The 18111-nt window shown below is 38.3% G+C and overlaps 1 protein-coding gene across 3 annotated transcripts in view; it reads right to left on the reverse strand.

Annotated features, from left to right (window-relative positions):
• LOC124554044 (cell division cycle-associated protein 3-like) overlaps window positions 1-18111 on the reverse strand; it is a 112695-nt gene that overhangs the window by 69880 nt on the left and 24704 nt on the right. Inside the window, exon 3 of one of the 3 annotated variants that reach the window (XM_047128080.1) lies at window positions 16620-16716. The exons of the other annotated variants lie outside the window; for them this stretch is intronic. Coding sequence (XP_046984036.1) covers window positions 16620-16709 — 90 coding nt within the window. The 5' untranslated portion in view covers window positions 16710-16716. The remainder of the gene's footprint in view (window positions 1-16619; window positions 16717-18111) is intronic. 3 annotated transcript variants of the gene reach the window in all.

Here is an 18111-nt window from a genome sequence, read left to right on the forward strand (position 1 = left end):
ACCTAAAACCTCTTTCCTCATTACCTTAGCCAGCTTCATCCTGACCCACAACTTCTTCACTTTTGAAGGCCAGACATACCAACAATTAAAGGGAACAGCCATCGGTACCAGGATGGCCCCCTCATACGCCAACCTATTCATGGGTCGCCTAGAGGAAGCCTTCTTGGTTACCCAGGCCTGGCAACCAAAAGTTTGGTACAGATTTATTGATGACATCTTCATGATCTGGACTCACAGTGAAGAAGAACTCCAGAATTTCCTCTCCAACCTCAACTCCTTTGGTTCCATCAGATTCACCTGGTCCTACTCCAAATCCCACGCCACTTTTCTTGACGTTGACCTCCATCTGTCCAATGGCCAGCTTCACACGTCCGTCCACATCAAACCCACCAACAAACAACAGTACCTGCATTATGACAGCTGCCACCCATTCCACATCAAACGGTCCCTTCCCTACAGCCTAGGCCTTTGTGGCAAACGAATCTGCTCCAGTCCGGAATCCCTGAACCATTACACCAACAACCTGACAACAGCTTTCGCATCCTGCAACTACCCTCCCGACCTGGTACAGAAGCAAATAACCAGAGCCACTTCCTCATCCCCTCAAACCCAGAACCTCCCACAGAAGAACCACAAAAGTGCCCCACTTGTGACAGGATACTTTCCGGCACTGGATCAGACTCTGAATGTGGCTCTCCAGCAGGGATACGACTTCCTCAAATCCTGCCCTGAAATGAGATCCATCCTTCACGAAATCCTCCCCACTCCACCAAGAGTGTCTTTCTGCCGTCCACCTAACCTTCGTAACCTCTTAGTTCATCCCTATGAAATCCCCAAACCACCTTCCCTACCCTCTGGGTCCTACCCTTGTAACCACCCCCAGTGTAAAACTTGTCCCATGCACCCTCCCACCACCACCTACTCCAGTCCTGTAACCCGGAAGGTGTACACGATCAAAGGCAGATCCACGTGTGAAAGCACCCACGTGATTTACCAACTGACCTGCCTACACTGTGAAGCATTCTATGTGGGAATTACCAGCAACAAACTGTCCATTCGCATGAATAGACACAGGCAGACAGTGTTGGTTGGGAATGAGGATCACCCTGTGGCTAAACATGCCTTGGTGCACGGCCAGCACATCTTGGCACAGTGTTACACCATTAGGGTTATCTGGATACTTCCCACTAACACCAACCTCTCAGAACTCCGGAGATGGGAACTTGCCCTTCAGTATATCCTCTCTTCTCGTTATCCGCCAGGCCTCAACCTCCGCTGATTTCAAGTTGCCGCCACTCATACCTCACCTGTCTTTCAACATCTTTGCCTCTTTACTTCCGCCTCGACACACATCTCTGCCCAAACTCTTTGCCTTTACAAATGTCTGCTTGTGTCTGTGTGTGTGCGGATGGATATGTGTGTGTGTGTGTGTGTGTGTGTGTGTGTGTGTGTGTGTGTGTGTGTGCCCGCGCGACTGTATACCTGTCCTTTTTTCCCCCTAAGGTAAGTCTTTCCGCTCCCGGGATTGGAATGACTCCTTACCCTCTCCCTTAAAACCCACATCCTTTCGTCTTTCCCTCTCCTTCCCTCTTTCCTGATGAGGCAACAGTTTGTTGCGAAAGCTTGAATTTTGTGTGTATGTTTGTGTGTCTGTCGACCTGCCAGCACTTTCATTAGCTTTCGCGACAAACTGTTGCCTCATCAGGAAAGAGGGAAGGAGAGGGAAAGACGAAAGGGTGTGGGTTTTAAAGGAGCGGGTAATGAGTCATTCCAACACACACACACACACACACACACACACACACACACACACACACACACACACACACACACACTCACATTAACTTTTGTAGAACATTTATGAAGACCAAACAGAACCTTTGTGTTCCCATCGTAACACATGATTAAGCTGTTGAAGAGTGCTTTTATGTTATATTATTTATTGTTTATGTAGAAAAATTATGGTAATTTAGCAATGTTAGTATTTGCATTTTAGCCCACTTGTTTGAAATTCAAATGCATTACATCCTTCATGTACTACAGCAGTTATGTTTTCCAGGTATCACCCCATTTAGGCAACTTTGCATACTGATGTATAGAATGGGCTTTTGTGTTGTAATTTAGGTTACATTTCTGCTTTGAATGTCAAAGTACTCCTAATTGTAGTACTGTTACATAATTTGGATATCTAACACTATTCACTCTGCAACCATTAATATAAATAAGTCATCAGGTCTACCGAGAATGCAATATATGATCTCAAAAACTAAATTACTGTAAAACTGAATGATAAATATCAAACTGACATTTTTATGATCTTGGAAAGCCCTTTGATTGTGTAGATGATAAAGTTCTGCTAGAGAAAGTAAAATGGTACGGTATTAGTGGTCTCCCCCAAGTACTGACTGACTTTCGTAACAACAGAAAACAGAGACTCGCTTTAGTAAAAAATGGGAATAAGAATAAATTCACAGTGGGAGAATATTAATATGCAGTGCTGCTAAGTTTAGTGCTTGGCTGACACCTGTTCTTGGTCTACATAAATGATTTACGAGAAACATGAGGATTCCCCAAAAACTGTAATGCTTATTAACGGCATTGCTGTACCGATAAAATGTCCAAAGAAATCCATACTGGAGACAGGCAGCACCCTACATCTTAATATGCAGATACAAACATATGAAAATGACTTAACAGGTATCAGAAGTAGTGATTAATAGGGCAGTCAACGGATGAGACTCCAAGTGTTATGTTCCTTGACATCCAGATGGGTAATTAACTGAGGTGGTACCAGCATGGTGGATACATTAACCATTTTACAGAAGTGTGCAGTAACAGTATATTATGAAAATGATAACAGAACATCTTGCTGGAGCTTCAAGGACCTACAGATTCTTATATGCCAATACACACAGTCCCAAACAGTATTTAATTTTGAACTCAGTAAGTCACAACCACAATACTAAAAGTAACAATTTCCACATAAACTGTACACCTCTCTAGTGTTCAGAATGGAATTTAACGTTCTGGTCTAGTAGCATATAACAAGTTACAAGTGGACATCCAGCAAAAAATTGAATATTCCACATATCTAAATACAAAGTAAATGAATGTTTGATTAGCCACTCTAAGATACTTCAATACTGGGACTCAGGAATGAAAAATTGTGCATGACTATAATGTTTGTATTAGGTGCCTGTACATAGGCAACTTATACTGGTTTGTTTGACGTATTAGATAACAGCAGCTGAGTGGTGAAGTAGTTGACTTTTTCAAAGTAGGTGTTTTATTGTAGCATACATATGTAATCTAGAAGTAATTACCATAACTGAATAGATTACTGCTAGTCATAATTTTGTTGGCAGTATAGTTTATAGAAGCAGCCAGCACATTGTTTCTGCTTGTCATCTATATCTTGGCTCCTTCAGGATGGGATGTACAGAACATGTGTGACTGAATAAAATATATATATATGGCCTACCTGTTACTGTCAGATTCTTGGCAATGGGGGAAAGTTGCAGGGGTGTGGCATTCTCACACAGAATATCTGTAATAAATTTCTTTTACTTCATGTCTATGGTCAAAATTTTTGTCATTAGACTACCGGTCTGTGCCGAGTATTTCACACATTATCATTCATCATTCAAGTACGCACAGCAATTCGGAATGTACTGAAGGATAAATATGTGAAGGTAAGTGTGTTCTTTAAAGCTGTAGTTGAAGTATCATCCCAGCAAAACCATTATCATCAATCATTATTGTGAAAACACATCCCAGCAAAACCATTATCCTCAATCATTATTGTGAAAACAATGTAAAATGTCTCACTACTGCTGTTGTTCCATAGGCTCCAACAACAGAAAGAGAATGGCAAGTGATTGCCAACATGTTTGACAAACTTTGGCAGTTCCTAAATTGCTTAGGTATCTCACTTAATCAAGGAATTAGTTTATTATAACTGACTCCAAAGGAGGTCTAGTTAAATGAAATTGACAAATCATCTATGTTGCTAAGATATATGTTTTATTTACAGGTGCACTGGATGGGAAACAAGTTGCATTTGCTGCACCAAGAACAGATGGCTCATTTTATTACAGGTACAGGAAATTTAATAGCATTTTATTATTAGCAGTCGTTGGTGCTAAATATCGGGTTTCTCTGATTGACATGAGTGCAATGGGTGAGTAAATGATGGAAGAGTCTTTCAACAAAATAAAATAATTTCTGCCCTATGGGAAAACTGGTTGCAAGTTCCACAAGAAAAAGTGCTAAAAACAGCAACACATCTGTTCCATATGCTGTTGTGGCAGATTACACTTTCAGACTCCAGTTATGTTATGAAGCCATACAAAGACTAAAAATGAAACCCGGAAAAAGGTATTCAATTACAGATTATCAAGGGCAAGGAGAGTTGTTGACAACGCCTTTGATATTCTGTGCAACCATTTCCAAATTTTACAGACAAATATTTAACTTGCTATAGGCAAAATGGAATTACAAAAACACCTTGCATTTTACATAATTTTTCGACAGACGAAGCAGACAGCACATATATGTCAACCAGGGACATCAAAAATATGGAGTCCTGTACGATAGAGAAAGCATCATCCGTGTGCTGGTGCTCTGTGGAGTAGCGTACACCAACAGAAGGAAAACAGAACTCCAAGGGATGCAAAGGAAGTCCGGGACAGATACTGTGGATATTTTAACACAAGTAGTTTTGTCCCTTGGAAATGGGAGCCAATTAAGAACTTCAATTTTTGAATGTAAATGTATTTTCAAATTAATAAATACAAAATTTATACAACTCAGCAATTATCATCCATTACTTGTGCCTCCATCATAATTTTCAGTATTTTATGTTCTGTACCCTTTACAATTGTAGGATTTCTTAGCTACCTCAATTCTTGCACAATGAACTGCCCCAAAGAAACACATGGTGATCGGTCTGATGCCTTTTCTGTTAATTTTGAATTTAAGTTCTCCAATACTGTATTTGGTAATGGATCACTGTCACTCTTCACCTTCTTCACATTCTTAGGTGAAGCGGAATAGGCACTAGAAGCCACTGGAATACTAGGGGCTGTCATTTATTATTACCACACCCATACTCTGTAATTAAAAATGGTATTAGTTTCCAAGAGCACTGTGAATTACAGTTTAATTTCACTAATGTCTAATGTAATTGATAAAGACAACGCAGGGAAATTAAGATTTAATATCTGTATTTGCAAGGTGGAATAAACTTATTTATGTAGAGGGTTATGAACATTACCCTTAAGTGAGCCTTTTACTTACATCAATCGTGATATCTGGGCCTTCAACATTTGATGATGTACATGGTGAGCTATCCATCTAAGGGTGTGTGTGTGTGTGTGGGAGGGGGGGGGGGGGGGGGGGGCGATGATGTTTAGTAGATCTAATTACTACTTACTAGACAACAAAAAGTATAAATGTAATGGACTGGCTTACATTACTATTCTCATCATAAAAGTTTATGACATCAGTCCTGTTGATTTCTGGTACTCAGCTGTTAGCTACATTTTTGGTCCTGTGGATTCCTGTACCAGAATTGTGAGGTAGCTGAAAAATTCCCTCATTTTTAGTTGCACATTAGACATCAAGTTGCTGTGAGCACAGCTGCAGAGAGGACAAACCAGTAACTGTATGACACTATGTTGTACATAATATTTTATCAACATATAACTGAAATTGTTCCATGGATATCTAATAATCTGACATTCAATGATACATGACTGATGACTTACAAGGATGCTAATAACCTGAACTTGCTGCATAAATTCTGAAGAGTTTTTCTGCAATGTTTTCGTTAAACGTTTACTTACAGCAACTGGAAATCATTTTTACATTAAATTAATCACAATGTCACATAATTCAAAAGAGAATTTCCAAATTGATGAGCTTTACTGGTAACACATTTGGTCACTATGTACTGACAATATTTTATTTCATTATTGATCTCAACAACCACTTTTATCACAAATGTTACCCAAAAAATTACTGAAATCAGGTTTTCGTGCCACAAACAAATATTCAACAAAGTTCTGCACTAGTTTTCTATGGCTCACAACGAGTGGTACTAAGCTGCTATCTGGTCTAGTTACACCTTAATGAAGGTGTGTCACTAAGCAAAACTCATTAAGAATAAGCTGTTTTTGTAAGCACGCAACATACATGATATACTGCCCAATTCACCAAATTGTGAGCTTTCTCTATGCCATTTACAGCTACGACTGATATATAAAGTTATGTCAGTACAATGAAAAGTGGAATGAACATCAATGTTTAGTGTTCGATGGTAAGTAACCAGTAATTGTAGGGGTATAATTATTGTAACTGAAGCAATTTTGTTGAAAAGTAAGTAATGTGTTAAATACACCCCAGAAGTAACAAAACTAATTGTCTAATTATATTGAAGTACATTTCATTTACGATGGAGACCAATTAAATGGCTAACTAATATGTAACTGGCCAGCGATGTGTCAAACTGCATATCCAGTAGAAGAACCTCAACAAAAACTGAATACCACTGACCACCAGTGTGTGTTAATATTTCCAGGCAGCAGAAATGGTATATACAATTGCATACTTTTTTTTATTATTTTCATCTAGCACAGAGAGAGCATTCATAATTTTGGCATGACTTGGTACATAAGATACACTGCACCTCAATCTGCACAGTCTACTCAAACAATGAAAATAGGAAATACAGGGAGAGTCTGTGATGATGTTACCAACTTTCACAGATGGTGGAGGAAGGTAAATGTATCAATTTGAGGTAAGAGACCCTGGTCCAGCAACAGCAGAGCTGAAAGTTATAAGCGAAAATTGTCCTCATACCTCCGACAGTATCTCTCTTCCATTGCAATCTCTTTGCTTTCCATATTTTGGAAGGCGGTAGATGGACCAAATCAAGGAGTGGGGGGAGGTCCAGTCAACATGGGCTTGAAAGTGCACACCTTAAGAGCTATGAATACTTGTTCATATTTGCTACTGTGAAACATCTCTTCTACTGAAAAGTGATCATCGCTCTTATGGTATGCATTTTAGAACCCATGTTTACCAGACAATTTTTTTCTTGTTTTGATCCATTCTACCTGCTCCCAAAATATGGTAAGCAAAGATTTTGCAGTACAAGAGAGCCACTGTTGATGGCATCAGAGTGATTTCCACTCATAACTTTTGGCTATCATTTCTGGAATATAGTCAGTTACTACAAATGGATACATTTACCCTTCCTGACTCTAAGCACTATGTGATTTACCCTTCTTCATCATCCCTGAATGAATGCAACATCTCAGAACCAACTGGTATATGGTAGTAAGTATCTTCCTTCCAAAGAAGAAGATCCAAGAGTACTTCGACATTTTTTGTTTCCACACTACTGCAAAGCTAAGTGATACTGACATTGATGTTGGTGGCATTCAGTCATCTAAAACTGCCAACAATGGAGAAGACCCTGTGGATTCCGTGTCAGATTCTAAGTGGACTTTGCAGCTGAGAGACCCCCCCCCCCACTATTTAACCATAACACTCCAGAACACTCTCCTCCCATCGCCACCAACCCAGCAGAGAACTGCCGAGTTGCTGGAAGAAATCACAGGGCATGTTGTGTTGATACTATCCCATAAGACACTATTATAGAACTTGTTTTATTCACTTTAACCTCACTACACTGCCAAAAATATTTAACACTGTGCAGGTACACAGCATACATATTGATCCATTTATGACTCTTTTTAATGGTAATGTTGTGGCCCTCAAGTCTTTTTACTTGTTGGTTATGGTCCTGGTATTACTTTAACATGTTACACATTAAAAAGAAAGTCATGTGTAGTGAATTAGGCATTGGGCTACAGGAAACTAATTGCTTTGCATTCTCAAATGTCAGCTCCATGAATGTCTAATGAAATTGTCACCCAGACCTCAGGCTATGCTACACATCACTATGCCAACACAACCAAGTAACTGTGGAAATGGGGTGGTGGTGGTGGTGGGGGGCGGGGTGTGTTAGCTCTAAAAGACTAACCTTTTGTCACCAATATTACTCTGTTCTTAAAAATAACACTAAGCATGAGTACAATGCTAGCACAAAAATTTCTGGACAGTAATGCAGTGGAATTAATGAGTAAATTAAATCTAGAGTATATCTAGGAGCTGGGCTGCAAAGGAGGAAGGATAGCAACTGATCAATTCTTTGGTGAATGGCAAAATAGTTTTGAAAATTCAGATCTAATCATTGTGTGTAAAACTGATTCTAGTTTGTGTCTGTGTGTTGGGGCAGAATGTGACTTCCCTTTGTGAAGATCATTTCTTTCTTATGGACTGGGGGAGGTAACTGCCGCACTGTAGAGGTGTATACTGGTTTAGCAGACATGCAAAGCAGCCACACTAACTCCACCCCACCTATCGCTGATCTTCTCTTATTGTCTCTTCAATTTAATTAATATCGGCACTGAAATATTATAAAATATCATGACGCAGTGACTTTTCATTCACTATACTTAAATAAAATGTTGAAGCTTGGCTTGTTGCAACATCTCAGAGACTCATTCCTCAATAAAGAAAATATTAACACCTAACAGATACCATGGTAGAGAACATTAAACAGTAGCTTATAAAACAGGTTAACAAGAAAAAAATTATTTTTTCGTAGAGACACTTTCACATCACCTTTGAAAACTGTAAAAAGGAAATGCAAAGTTAGCAATTATACATAGATAAAAGCAGGGATAAGAACCTTAACCACAATAAGAGAGTTTTCCACAAAACATGTAAATAGCACAAAGGCTTTGCTAAATGCTTAGTCTGAATCACACATTAATGTAGGTTCTAAATAAATAAATTACACTTGCTGAAGGAATGAACAACGATGATTACATAAGTGGCTCAACAACTATAGTAAAGGCCATGTGGAATACTGAGCATGTTATTAGTAATAGTGGCCATTATGTCTCAAGGATACAGGTACTTATAAATGAGGGAAAAAAATCAAATTTTTTTATGGATTTATTAAATTCTATAGTCTTTCCTGATTACATTGATATATACATTATAGGGCTCAAATGAAAAATGATCTCTATATACTAAATTTTAAAGTTATGGTCACGTATGCTGCCACGCCACCTTTATTTCTGTTACAGAAACCAGTATTATTTCGAAAAGAACTGAACTTTCTGTTTCCAGTGATTATATGTTTGATACATTGTATATGTTGGTAACAGTGCAGGTTTCTAGTGTCTGTAAATGATTATCTTTGCTAGTATTTACTTTTGTTCAATTGTTACTGAATGTTTGATGCCCAAGTGCTACATATATTTGTGGAAGGGCAATAAATATGAATTATGCCATGCATCAACAAATTCAATAAAATTGAATTCCATGGTAACCAGTCCACAAGCAAAGAAAGCCACACTGTTGAAAGTAATCTATGTATCAGTCTTCAGGGAAGAAACTCCCACAAGGCATGCCTCCTGGTGATTCAAATTTGTGTGTTAACAATGACGCTGTTTGCAGTGGATTTTTTGTTGTTGATGTGGGCATCTTACCTTCTTTGATAAAGTAAGTGGTGAAATGTAAACAATGTGATGGTGTAGGCTGTCTGGAAATAACTAAACAACAAAGTAGCAGGAAGGGTTTAGTGTCAAAATCAGTTGTTCTGTGTAGATCCTGCAATAAATCTACCTCAAAAATGACTTTGAACATTGAGCACAATTCATATGATGTGAATTTTGAAGTTAGTGTATGCAATGTGTGCAATAGGAGAAAGAAAAAAGTCTGCTCAAATGTTTTGTGGTTTGATGGACCTTCCTCCTCCTCACAGTAAGTTCAGCAAGTACATAAAAATACTTTTGGGTGCCTTGACGGTTGTGTCTAAAGCATCTACAAAACGTGCAGTAGAAGAAACTAGGGACACTGCTGTTGCACTTGATGGGACATGGCAACGCCGAGGACATCGTGGTGTTGTGCTACTTCTCTGGAGAATGGAAAAATTGTTGACATTGAGTGCTCATGTGAGTACTGCCACTCCTGCCATGGTAACACTGAAGGACATATTGAACATCAGTGTTCTAAGAATTATGATGGTTACAGTGGAGGTATGGAGTGTGTCTGAGCTCTAAAAATATCTCAGACGTCGGTGCCCGCGTTTAAAACGTTAGATATACTAAGTACCTAGGCGATGGGGACTCTAAAGCTTTCAATAAAATTAACGAGTTTAATGTTTATGGTAATACCTTGTTAACGAAACTGGAGTGTCGTGGACAAGTGCAAAAGAGGATGGGTGCTAGATTGACAAAGCTACGAAGAGAAATGGAAGGAAAATTGCTATCTGATGGAAAATCTCTGTCTGGCCGAGGCAGATTGACAGAAACTGAAACAGACCTTCTTCAGAGTTATTATGGACTCACCATGAGATGAACTGCACCTCTGAATAATGTTAGAGCAATGAGAAAAGCTGCATGTGCCACCTACTTTCATAGGTTGTCCACAGATGACCACCCTGTTCACAGACTTTGCCCTAAAGGAGCAGATTCTTGGTGTGGTTACCGAAAAGCAAAAGAAAGTGGTCAAATATACCATCATAATCATTCTCTTTCTGAGCCTGTTATGAATGAAATAAAACCAATTTTTAGAGATGTGAGTGACCCTGTTTTGCTCAGTAAATGTCTTCACGGGGGCATTCAGAATACAAATGAAAGTTTCAACCATTTCATATGGGAAAGACTATCCTAGTATGTTTTTGTTGGACTAAATACATTAAAAGTTGGCGTGCTGGGTGCAGTGATACATTTCAATGATGGAATAATAGGAAGGTTGGAAGTCCTGAGAAATTTAGGCATAACATGTGGCTCTAATATGGAAGATCAATTGCTTGCGTGTGACAGACAAGAAACAAAGATTCGCTCTTCAAGTTACGAAAGAAGCAAGAAGTGCTAAAATGAAGCTTGAAGATGAAGAAATGCTGCAGGATGAAGACTATGCTTCAGGAATGTTCTGAGGCACAGTTTAATTGGACTCTCATCTTCATTTGCAATTTCGTGCAAGCTGTATTTTTCGGAATTAGGGCACAAGTATTTCCTCTAATTTTTTTTTCTATAGCTTGCAATAGTTCATACTTATGTGGTAGACCTAAGCTTTATTGCAAAATCAACTAAATTATAGAAAAAATAAGATTTTTATTGGGAAAAAATTATAAAAATTAAAATGTAAGACGTGATATTTTTATCCTTGTAATATACGTAATATGTGCAATTAAACAGGTCTAGTACCTCAGCCATCATGTCGTGGACATCTGGCAAAAATTTGGTCTCCTTCAAATGTGTAACATTGGATTAAATGGCACCTCAATTTCAGGAAGCACTTTGGAAAAAAAAATTGCATCAATTTCTTTGTAATTGTTTTTAATAACCATAATCAGGTTCAAAAATATTCTTCTAATTTGTTTAGAAAGTGTGCTGCATTACCAGATATCAACAAAACACATTCATTGTAAACAGAAAAGTACCCTGTACCCTCAAGAACTCAAAAAATCTTGTGCCACAGTCCCAACAGTTATGAGCTCTTATTAGTTACATTCAGTCCCGCCTAAATCAAAATTTAGTATTCTGAGGAAACTGTCCAGCAAGGTGAAGTACTTTTAAATACAGATGAAAACCTCCAGAATAAATGTAATTAAATCCGTTTTCACAGCACTTAACATGCTTCCTCTGCCAAGCATTTCTATTCGCCAAACATTTCAACTATTTAACAAATATTTAACTGGTAAAGATGCTGATCATTAAAATAAAACCAGGTTCAGCATAAGCCACCAACCAAGAAAACAATTCTGTCCAGTGCCAGAGTACATTACATGGGTGTTTGAAGCTTTTAACAAGCTCACTGAGAACATAAAATCCACCTGTGATATAAAGTACTTTAAAACACCAATGCAGTCATATTTAGTGTCACTGCTTCTACTAAGTCCACAAATATATGCACTTTCATTGCACAGTGTTCAATTTCCTATTCATGTATGGTTCATTTAAATGTACAAGCCGAGTGTTAATAGTAATGTCAGATGTAAAATACATGTTTCATTCGTGAAGCATTTTAAGGTAAGTTCGGCAGAAAGTAGTGTACAATTTCAATTAATCTGGCATGCTATATCTGCAGCAGTCACTGCTGTTATAGATACAATGGACAAATAAATATATTAAATAGAAGTAATGTTCTAGAACTGCCAGCTACGCTACATTCACTGAACACTTTTGAAATTACTACTTCAAGTAATATATTCAGTTACTACCGAAAAGTTCTGACTACTTCTTCATTAAGTGATAAAACATGCAGTTTGAGCATTCTTTTCTTCCTACGTTTCATAGCTTATCTCAAAACCGTGCTCAATATTCTATTACATATTCAGTAAGATCTTTTTGTTCATCTCATCTCAGTACAGCACCAACAGCATTAACAAACTTAATTTTGCGAATAGAAAGCACTGTTACAAACTGCTGTGCACAAGAATAAAAAGTTGACTAAGAACACTTACAATACTGTTTGGAATGCTAGTCGGGTTTTCACGTGGTGTTATGAAATCTTCCAGATGAGCCACTCCTCTCACTCTGGCACACTGTTATTATTATTATTATTATTATTATTATTTTTTTCTTTCTTTTCTCAGACGTTATGTCTGGTCAAAAATGGAAAGTGGCACGGACCTTGATCAAGCGTGACTTCCTTTTAACTGTATGGTATATGTTACATTGCATTTAGGAACTTCTGGGTAATTGAACAGGTATCAATAATTACAGATTTCTGTAGTTGTATATATAAGTTTGGATGTAGCTGTATTGCGTTGATGTACTGGTGGATATTGTGTGGTATGACTCCTGTAGTTGATAGTATAATCGGTATAATGTCAACTTTACCCTGATTCCACATGTCCTTGACTTCCTCAGCCAGTTGGATGTATTTTTCAATTTTTTCTCCTGTTTTCTTCTGTATATTTGTTGTATTGTGTATGGATATTTCGATTAGTTGTGTTAATTTCTTCTTTTTGTTTGTGAGTATGATGTGAGGTTTCTTACGTGGTGTTGTTTTATCTGTTATAATGGTTCTGTTCCAGTATAATTTGTATTCATCATTCTCCATTACATTTTGTGGTGCATACTTGTATGTGGGAACGTGTTGTTTTATTAGTTTATGTTGTATGGCAAGTTGTTGATGTATTATATTTGCTACATTGTCATGTCTTCTGGGGTATTCTGTATTTGCTAGTATTGTACATCCGCTTGTGAGGTGATCTACTGTTTCTATTTGTTGTTTGCAAAGTCTGCATTTATCTGTTGTGGTATTGGGATCTTTAATAATATGCTTGCTGCAATATCTGGTGTTTATTGTTTGATCCCGTATTGCAATCATGAATCCTTCCATCTCACTGTATATATTGCCTTTTCTTAGCCATGTGTTGGATGCGTCTTGATCGATGTGTAGCTGTGTTAGATGATACAGGTGCTTGCCATGTAGTGTTTTCTTTTTCAAATTTACTTTCTTTGTATCTGTTGATGTTATGTGATCTAAAGGGTTGTAGAAGAGGTTATGAAATTGCAATGGTGTAGCCGATGTATTTATATAAGCGATTGCTTTGTGTATTTTGCTAGTTTCTGCTCGTTCTAGAAAGAATTTTCTTAAATTCTCTACCTGTCCATAATGTAGGTTTTTTTTTAATGTCGATAAATCCTCTTCCTCCTTCCTTTCTGCTTAATGTGTATCTTTCTGCTGACATATATAGAATACAAAGACACAAATACAGACATTAGATGTATTCTACATTTGTGACATTGTGATCGAGTAAGTGTATTGAGTGATTGTAGGTCTGTGTTACTCCATTTCACTACTCCAAATGAGTAGGTCAATATTGGTATGGCATAGGTATTTATAGCTTTTGTCTTTTTTCTTGCTGTCAATTCTGTTTTCAGTATTTTTGTTAGTCTTTGTCTATATTTTTCTTTTAGTTCTTATGCAGCCGCTATGGTTATCCAATAAGTAATCTTCTTGTTTAATGTGTTTTCCCTTGACTATGCTATTTTTCTTACATTTGTCTGTTCCAAAAGCCATACTTATATCATTGCTGAATACTTCTGTTATCTTTAGTAATTGGTTGAGTTGTTGCTGCCAGTAGTTTTAGATCATCCATGTATAGCAAATGTGTGATTTTGTGTTGGTATGTTCCAGTAATATTGTATCCATAATTTGTATTATTTAGCATGTTGGATAGTGGGTTCAGAGCAAGGCAGAACCAGAAAGGACTTAATGAGTCTCCTTGGTATATTCCATGCTTAATCTGTATTGGCAGTGATGTGATATTATTTGAATTTGTTTGGATATTAAGTGTGGTTTTCCAATTTTTCATTACTATGTTTAGGAACTGTATCAATTTAGGATCTACTTTGTATATTTCCAATATTTGAAGTAACCATGAGTGGGGTACACTATCAAAAGCTTTTCGGCAATCAATGTATGCGTAGTGTAGCGACCTTTGTTTAGTTTTAGCTTGATATGTCACCTCTGCATCTATTATCAGTTGCTCTTTACATCCTCGTGCTCCTTTGCAACAGCCTTTTTGTTCTTAATTTATAATTTTGTTCTGTGTTGTATGTGTCATTAATTTCTGTGTAATGACTGAAGTTAATATTTTGTATATTGTTGGTAGGCATGTTATGGGGCGATATTTAGCTGGGTTTGCTGTGTCTGCTAGATCTTTAGGTTTCAGATAAGTTATCCCATGTGAAAGTGTATCGGGGAATGTGTATGGGTTTGCAATGTAACTGTTAAATAATGTAGTTAGATGTGAATGTGTTGAGGTGAACTTCTTTAGCCAGAAATTTGCTATTTTATCTTTTCCAGGGGCTTTCCAATTGTGAGTACAATTAATTGCTCAGGTGACTTCATGTTGCAATATTATCACTTCAGGCATTTGGGGTATCATCTTGTATGTGTGTGTTTCTGCTTGTATCCACCGTGCATGCCAGTTATGTTGCACCGGGTTTGACCATATGTTGCTCCAGAAGTGTTCCATGTCTGTTATGTTTGGTGGATTGTCTATTTTAATGTGTGTATTATCTATTGTCTGGTAAAATTTCTTTTGGTTTGTGTTGAATGTTTGGTTTTGTTTCCTTCTATTTTCACTTTTTTTGTATCTTCTAAGTCGTTTGGCCAATGCTTGTAATTTCTGCTTCTTTTCATCTAATTGCTCTATCGCTTCTTGTTGTGAGATTTTACCGAATGTTTTTCGTTTTTTTCTGACATTTCATTTCCTATAAATTGTGTTACCTGTCCGATGTCTTTTCTCAGTTTTTCTATTCTGATCTGTAGCCTGTGTTGCCATGCTGGTTTTGTGGGTTTCTTCTGTATGTTGGTTGGTTCTGATCTCTGCCTAGTGTGTATATTTAGTTTAGTGAGTGCTCCTATATAAACCACTGGTTGTAACTCATCCATAGTTGTGTTTTCATTTATTTTGTTGTGTATGATTGACAGCTGTTATTGTTGTTTCGACTTGTGGGTTATTTGGTGGTCTATGCAAGAATGGTCTAATGTCTGTATTTGTGTCTTTGTATTCTATATATGTCAGTTGAAATTTTTCTTCTATATCTAACATGTGTGTCACTTGGTGTTCTATTTGTGCTTGTTCTGGTGGCTGCCTTAAGATTTCGTTTTCCTCTGATTGTTTAATTGATGCGTGTTGGTCTTTGTTTGTTTGCTCTTGGATGTTTGAGTCCTTTACTGGGATGTTTGAGTCCATTACTGTATTTTCTTCTTCTTCTAATTGCACATTATTTTGTTCCAGTATTTGTTGTACTTGTTGTTTGATGTTTTCTAATTCTGACTGGGGTATCCTGTTATTTTTTATTATTACACGGATCTGATCAGCTAGTCATTGTTCTGTTAAAAATTTTAATTCTGGGTATCTGGTAATAAATGTTGTGTATTCTTGTGATCTGTATCCAGTTGTGTTGGTTCCTAGGTTTGTTGCTTGGTAATAACAGAACATGAGGTGTCTATTAACTTCATCTGACCACCTCATCCTCTGTCTTTGTTTTCCTTCTAGGGTGGTTGCAGGAAGCATATCCTGCAAAACACCTCTATTTGGATTTAAATCATTTTCCAGTTGGCTAGCAGTGTCGTAACCATTGTGGGCGGGCATAGGGTTCACGCGTCGTCCCCGACCATGACGGCGCTTGTCCGAGGTTTCTTTAGTTCTGTCCTGAACCAAGTAATCACACTAAAAGGGGGGTTAGCCCTATTAGTGGTTTGTTCTTTTCGTCGCCTTTTGCGACTGGCAGAACATACCGGAGGCCTATTCTTTTCCCAGGCCTCCACAGGGTTTATTATTATTATTATTATTAGTTGAAAATTTTGCCTTGCAGTCACTGGCAGTTAAATCTTGCAGTACTTGGGCCACTTTTGTCGCTACACGATCTAGACTATCTTCCCTTGCATTCTAGGAAATACAAGATGTTTCAGTGCCACTTCTCTACACGTGTATGTATCTACTCGTGTCTACATGTAATATAATGGGACAAGGACCACAAAGAATATTATACGAGTTTCAAATTTACCTCTTTGCGGTACAGCGGTGTTCCGTATCTATCAGTATGTTTTCGTCCTGGTACACAGAAACCGGGGCAGTGGTAGAATTCTTTGTCCATTCCATTTCTAAAAAATACCACAGGATTACAAAATACAAATAATTACATTCTTTGTGACAATACCAAAAAGTGCGACATTTATTAGCAACTGATGATGAATACTCACTATGAGAGTTTAGTGTAAAAATTTGCTGTTTGTCTTCTTCTGGAAATCCAAAACCGTAAACAAATATGGTGTAGCTACGGCTTCTGCACATCCTCAATATTCCGTGTACTCAGAATTTTAGAGCTCCGCACTCAGCGTAGTCTGTCGATCGTTGACGACACTGATCCACTCGCGTCGTTGTCGGCTGCCGATTCACGTGCAGGCCCCGGATGTGCACTCAAATCGCGTAGTCAATTTTGAACAGAAAGTTGTTCGTGTAAAATTGGCTATATGTAGGTCAAAGAAGGGTAGTTGCTGACAGTTAGTAAAAACCAACTGGACTGCTGTTTCCAATCTGAGTAAATTGTCATTCAGAGATCGTACTTCCCGGAAGCCACACTGATACGGGGACAAAAGGCCCCGAGATTCGAGTACCTGACATAATCAGAAGCTAATTGTCCTTTCAAGCAATTTACAAAGTATGTTCGTCACACTAATCAGGTAGTAGCTGCTGAGAGACACTGGGTTCTTCACAGGCTTAAGGACGAGGATAACTATACTGTCTCGCCATTGCAAGGGGAAGGCACCTTCAAAGTCAAATGCAGTTGGTGACCCTGAGGAGATGTTGCCTCTGGATAGTGTCCAAGTGTCGGATCATCTGGTTGTAGACGGAATCCGGGCCTGGGGCCGTGTCACGTGATGAGGTAAAAGCCTGCAAGAATTTCTGTTCAGTGAAGAGTTCATTATAGGGTTCAACGTGGTGGGGGTTGTAACAAAGTGGGGTCTGTTCAACTTTGTGTTTCTGCTGAAGAAAGATAGCAGGATAGGAAAAGGACACCGATGTCATTGCTATGTGTATTGCAAGGTGTTCTGCACGGACAAATGGATCAGCACACAGAGCACCTCGGAGGATAAGACCCCGGACAGTCGACTGTCGTCGACGGTTACAGAGCTCAGACAAAACCTGTGGTAAAGAGGCGTATCTCCCCAGGAAGGAGACATAGCACTCCTAGCATTCTTTTTTACTCTGCTTAATAAGGTAGTAAGCATTAACACACACACACAAAAGCGTGGAGGGTGGTCTACAAAGGACGCCGTTCGATCACTGCAGCACCCGTCGGCAGTCCTGGACAATGTTTGCTACATCCTCGGTACGGTCAGTAACAAGGAGGACGTGTGGGAGGGGAATGGCAGTGCCAGCAGCATGAAGAATAGTGGCAGAGACGCCCTGCACTACCGCATCAATGCAATTAGATAGAGAGGTGTCGAAGTGCACAGCAGACACATATAAAGACCAACTGGCACTGCAGAATACCC

The sequence above is a fragment of the Schistocerca americana genome, chromosome 11, assembly GCF_021461395.2.
Source record: "Schistocerca americana isolate TAMUIC-IGC-003095 chromosome 11, iqSchAmer2.1, whole genome shotgun sequence".
NCBI lineage: Eukaryota > Metazoa > Arthropoda > Insecta > Orthoptera > Acrididae > Schistocerca > Schistocerca americana.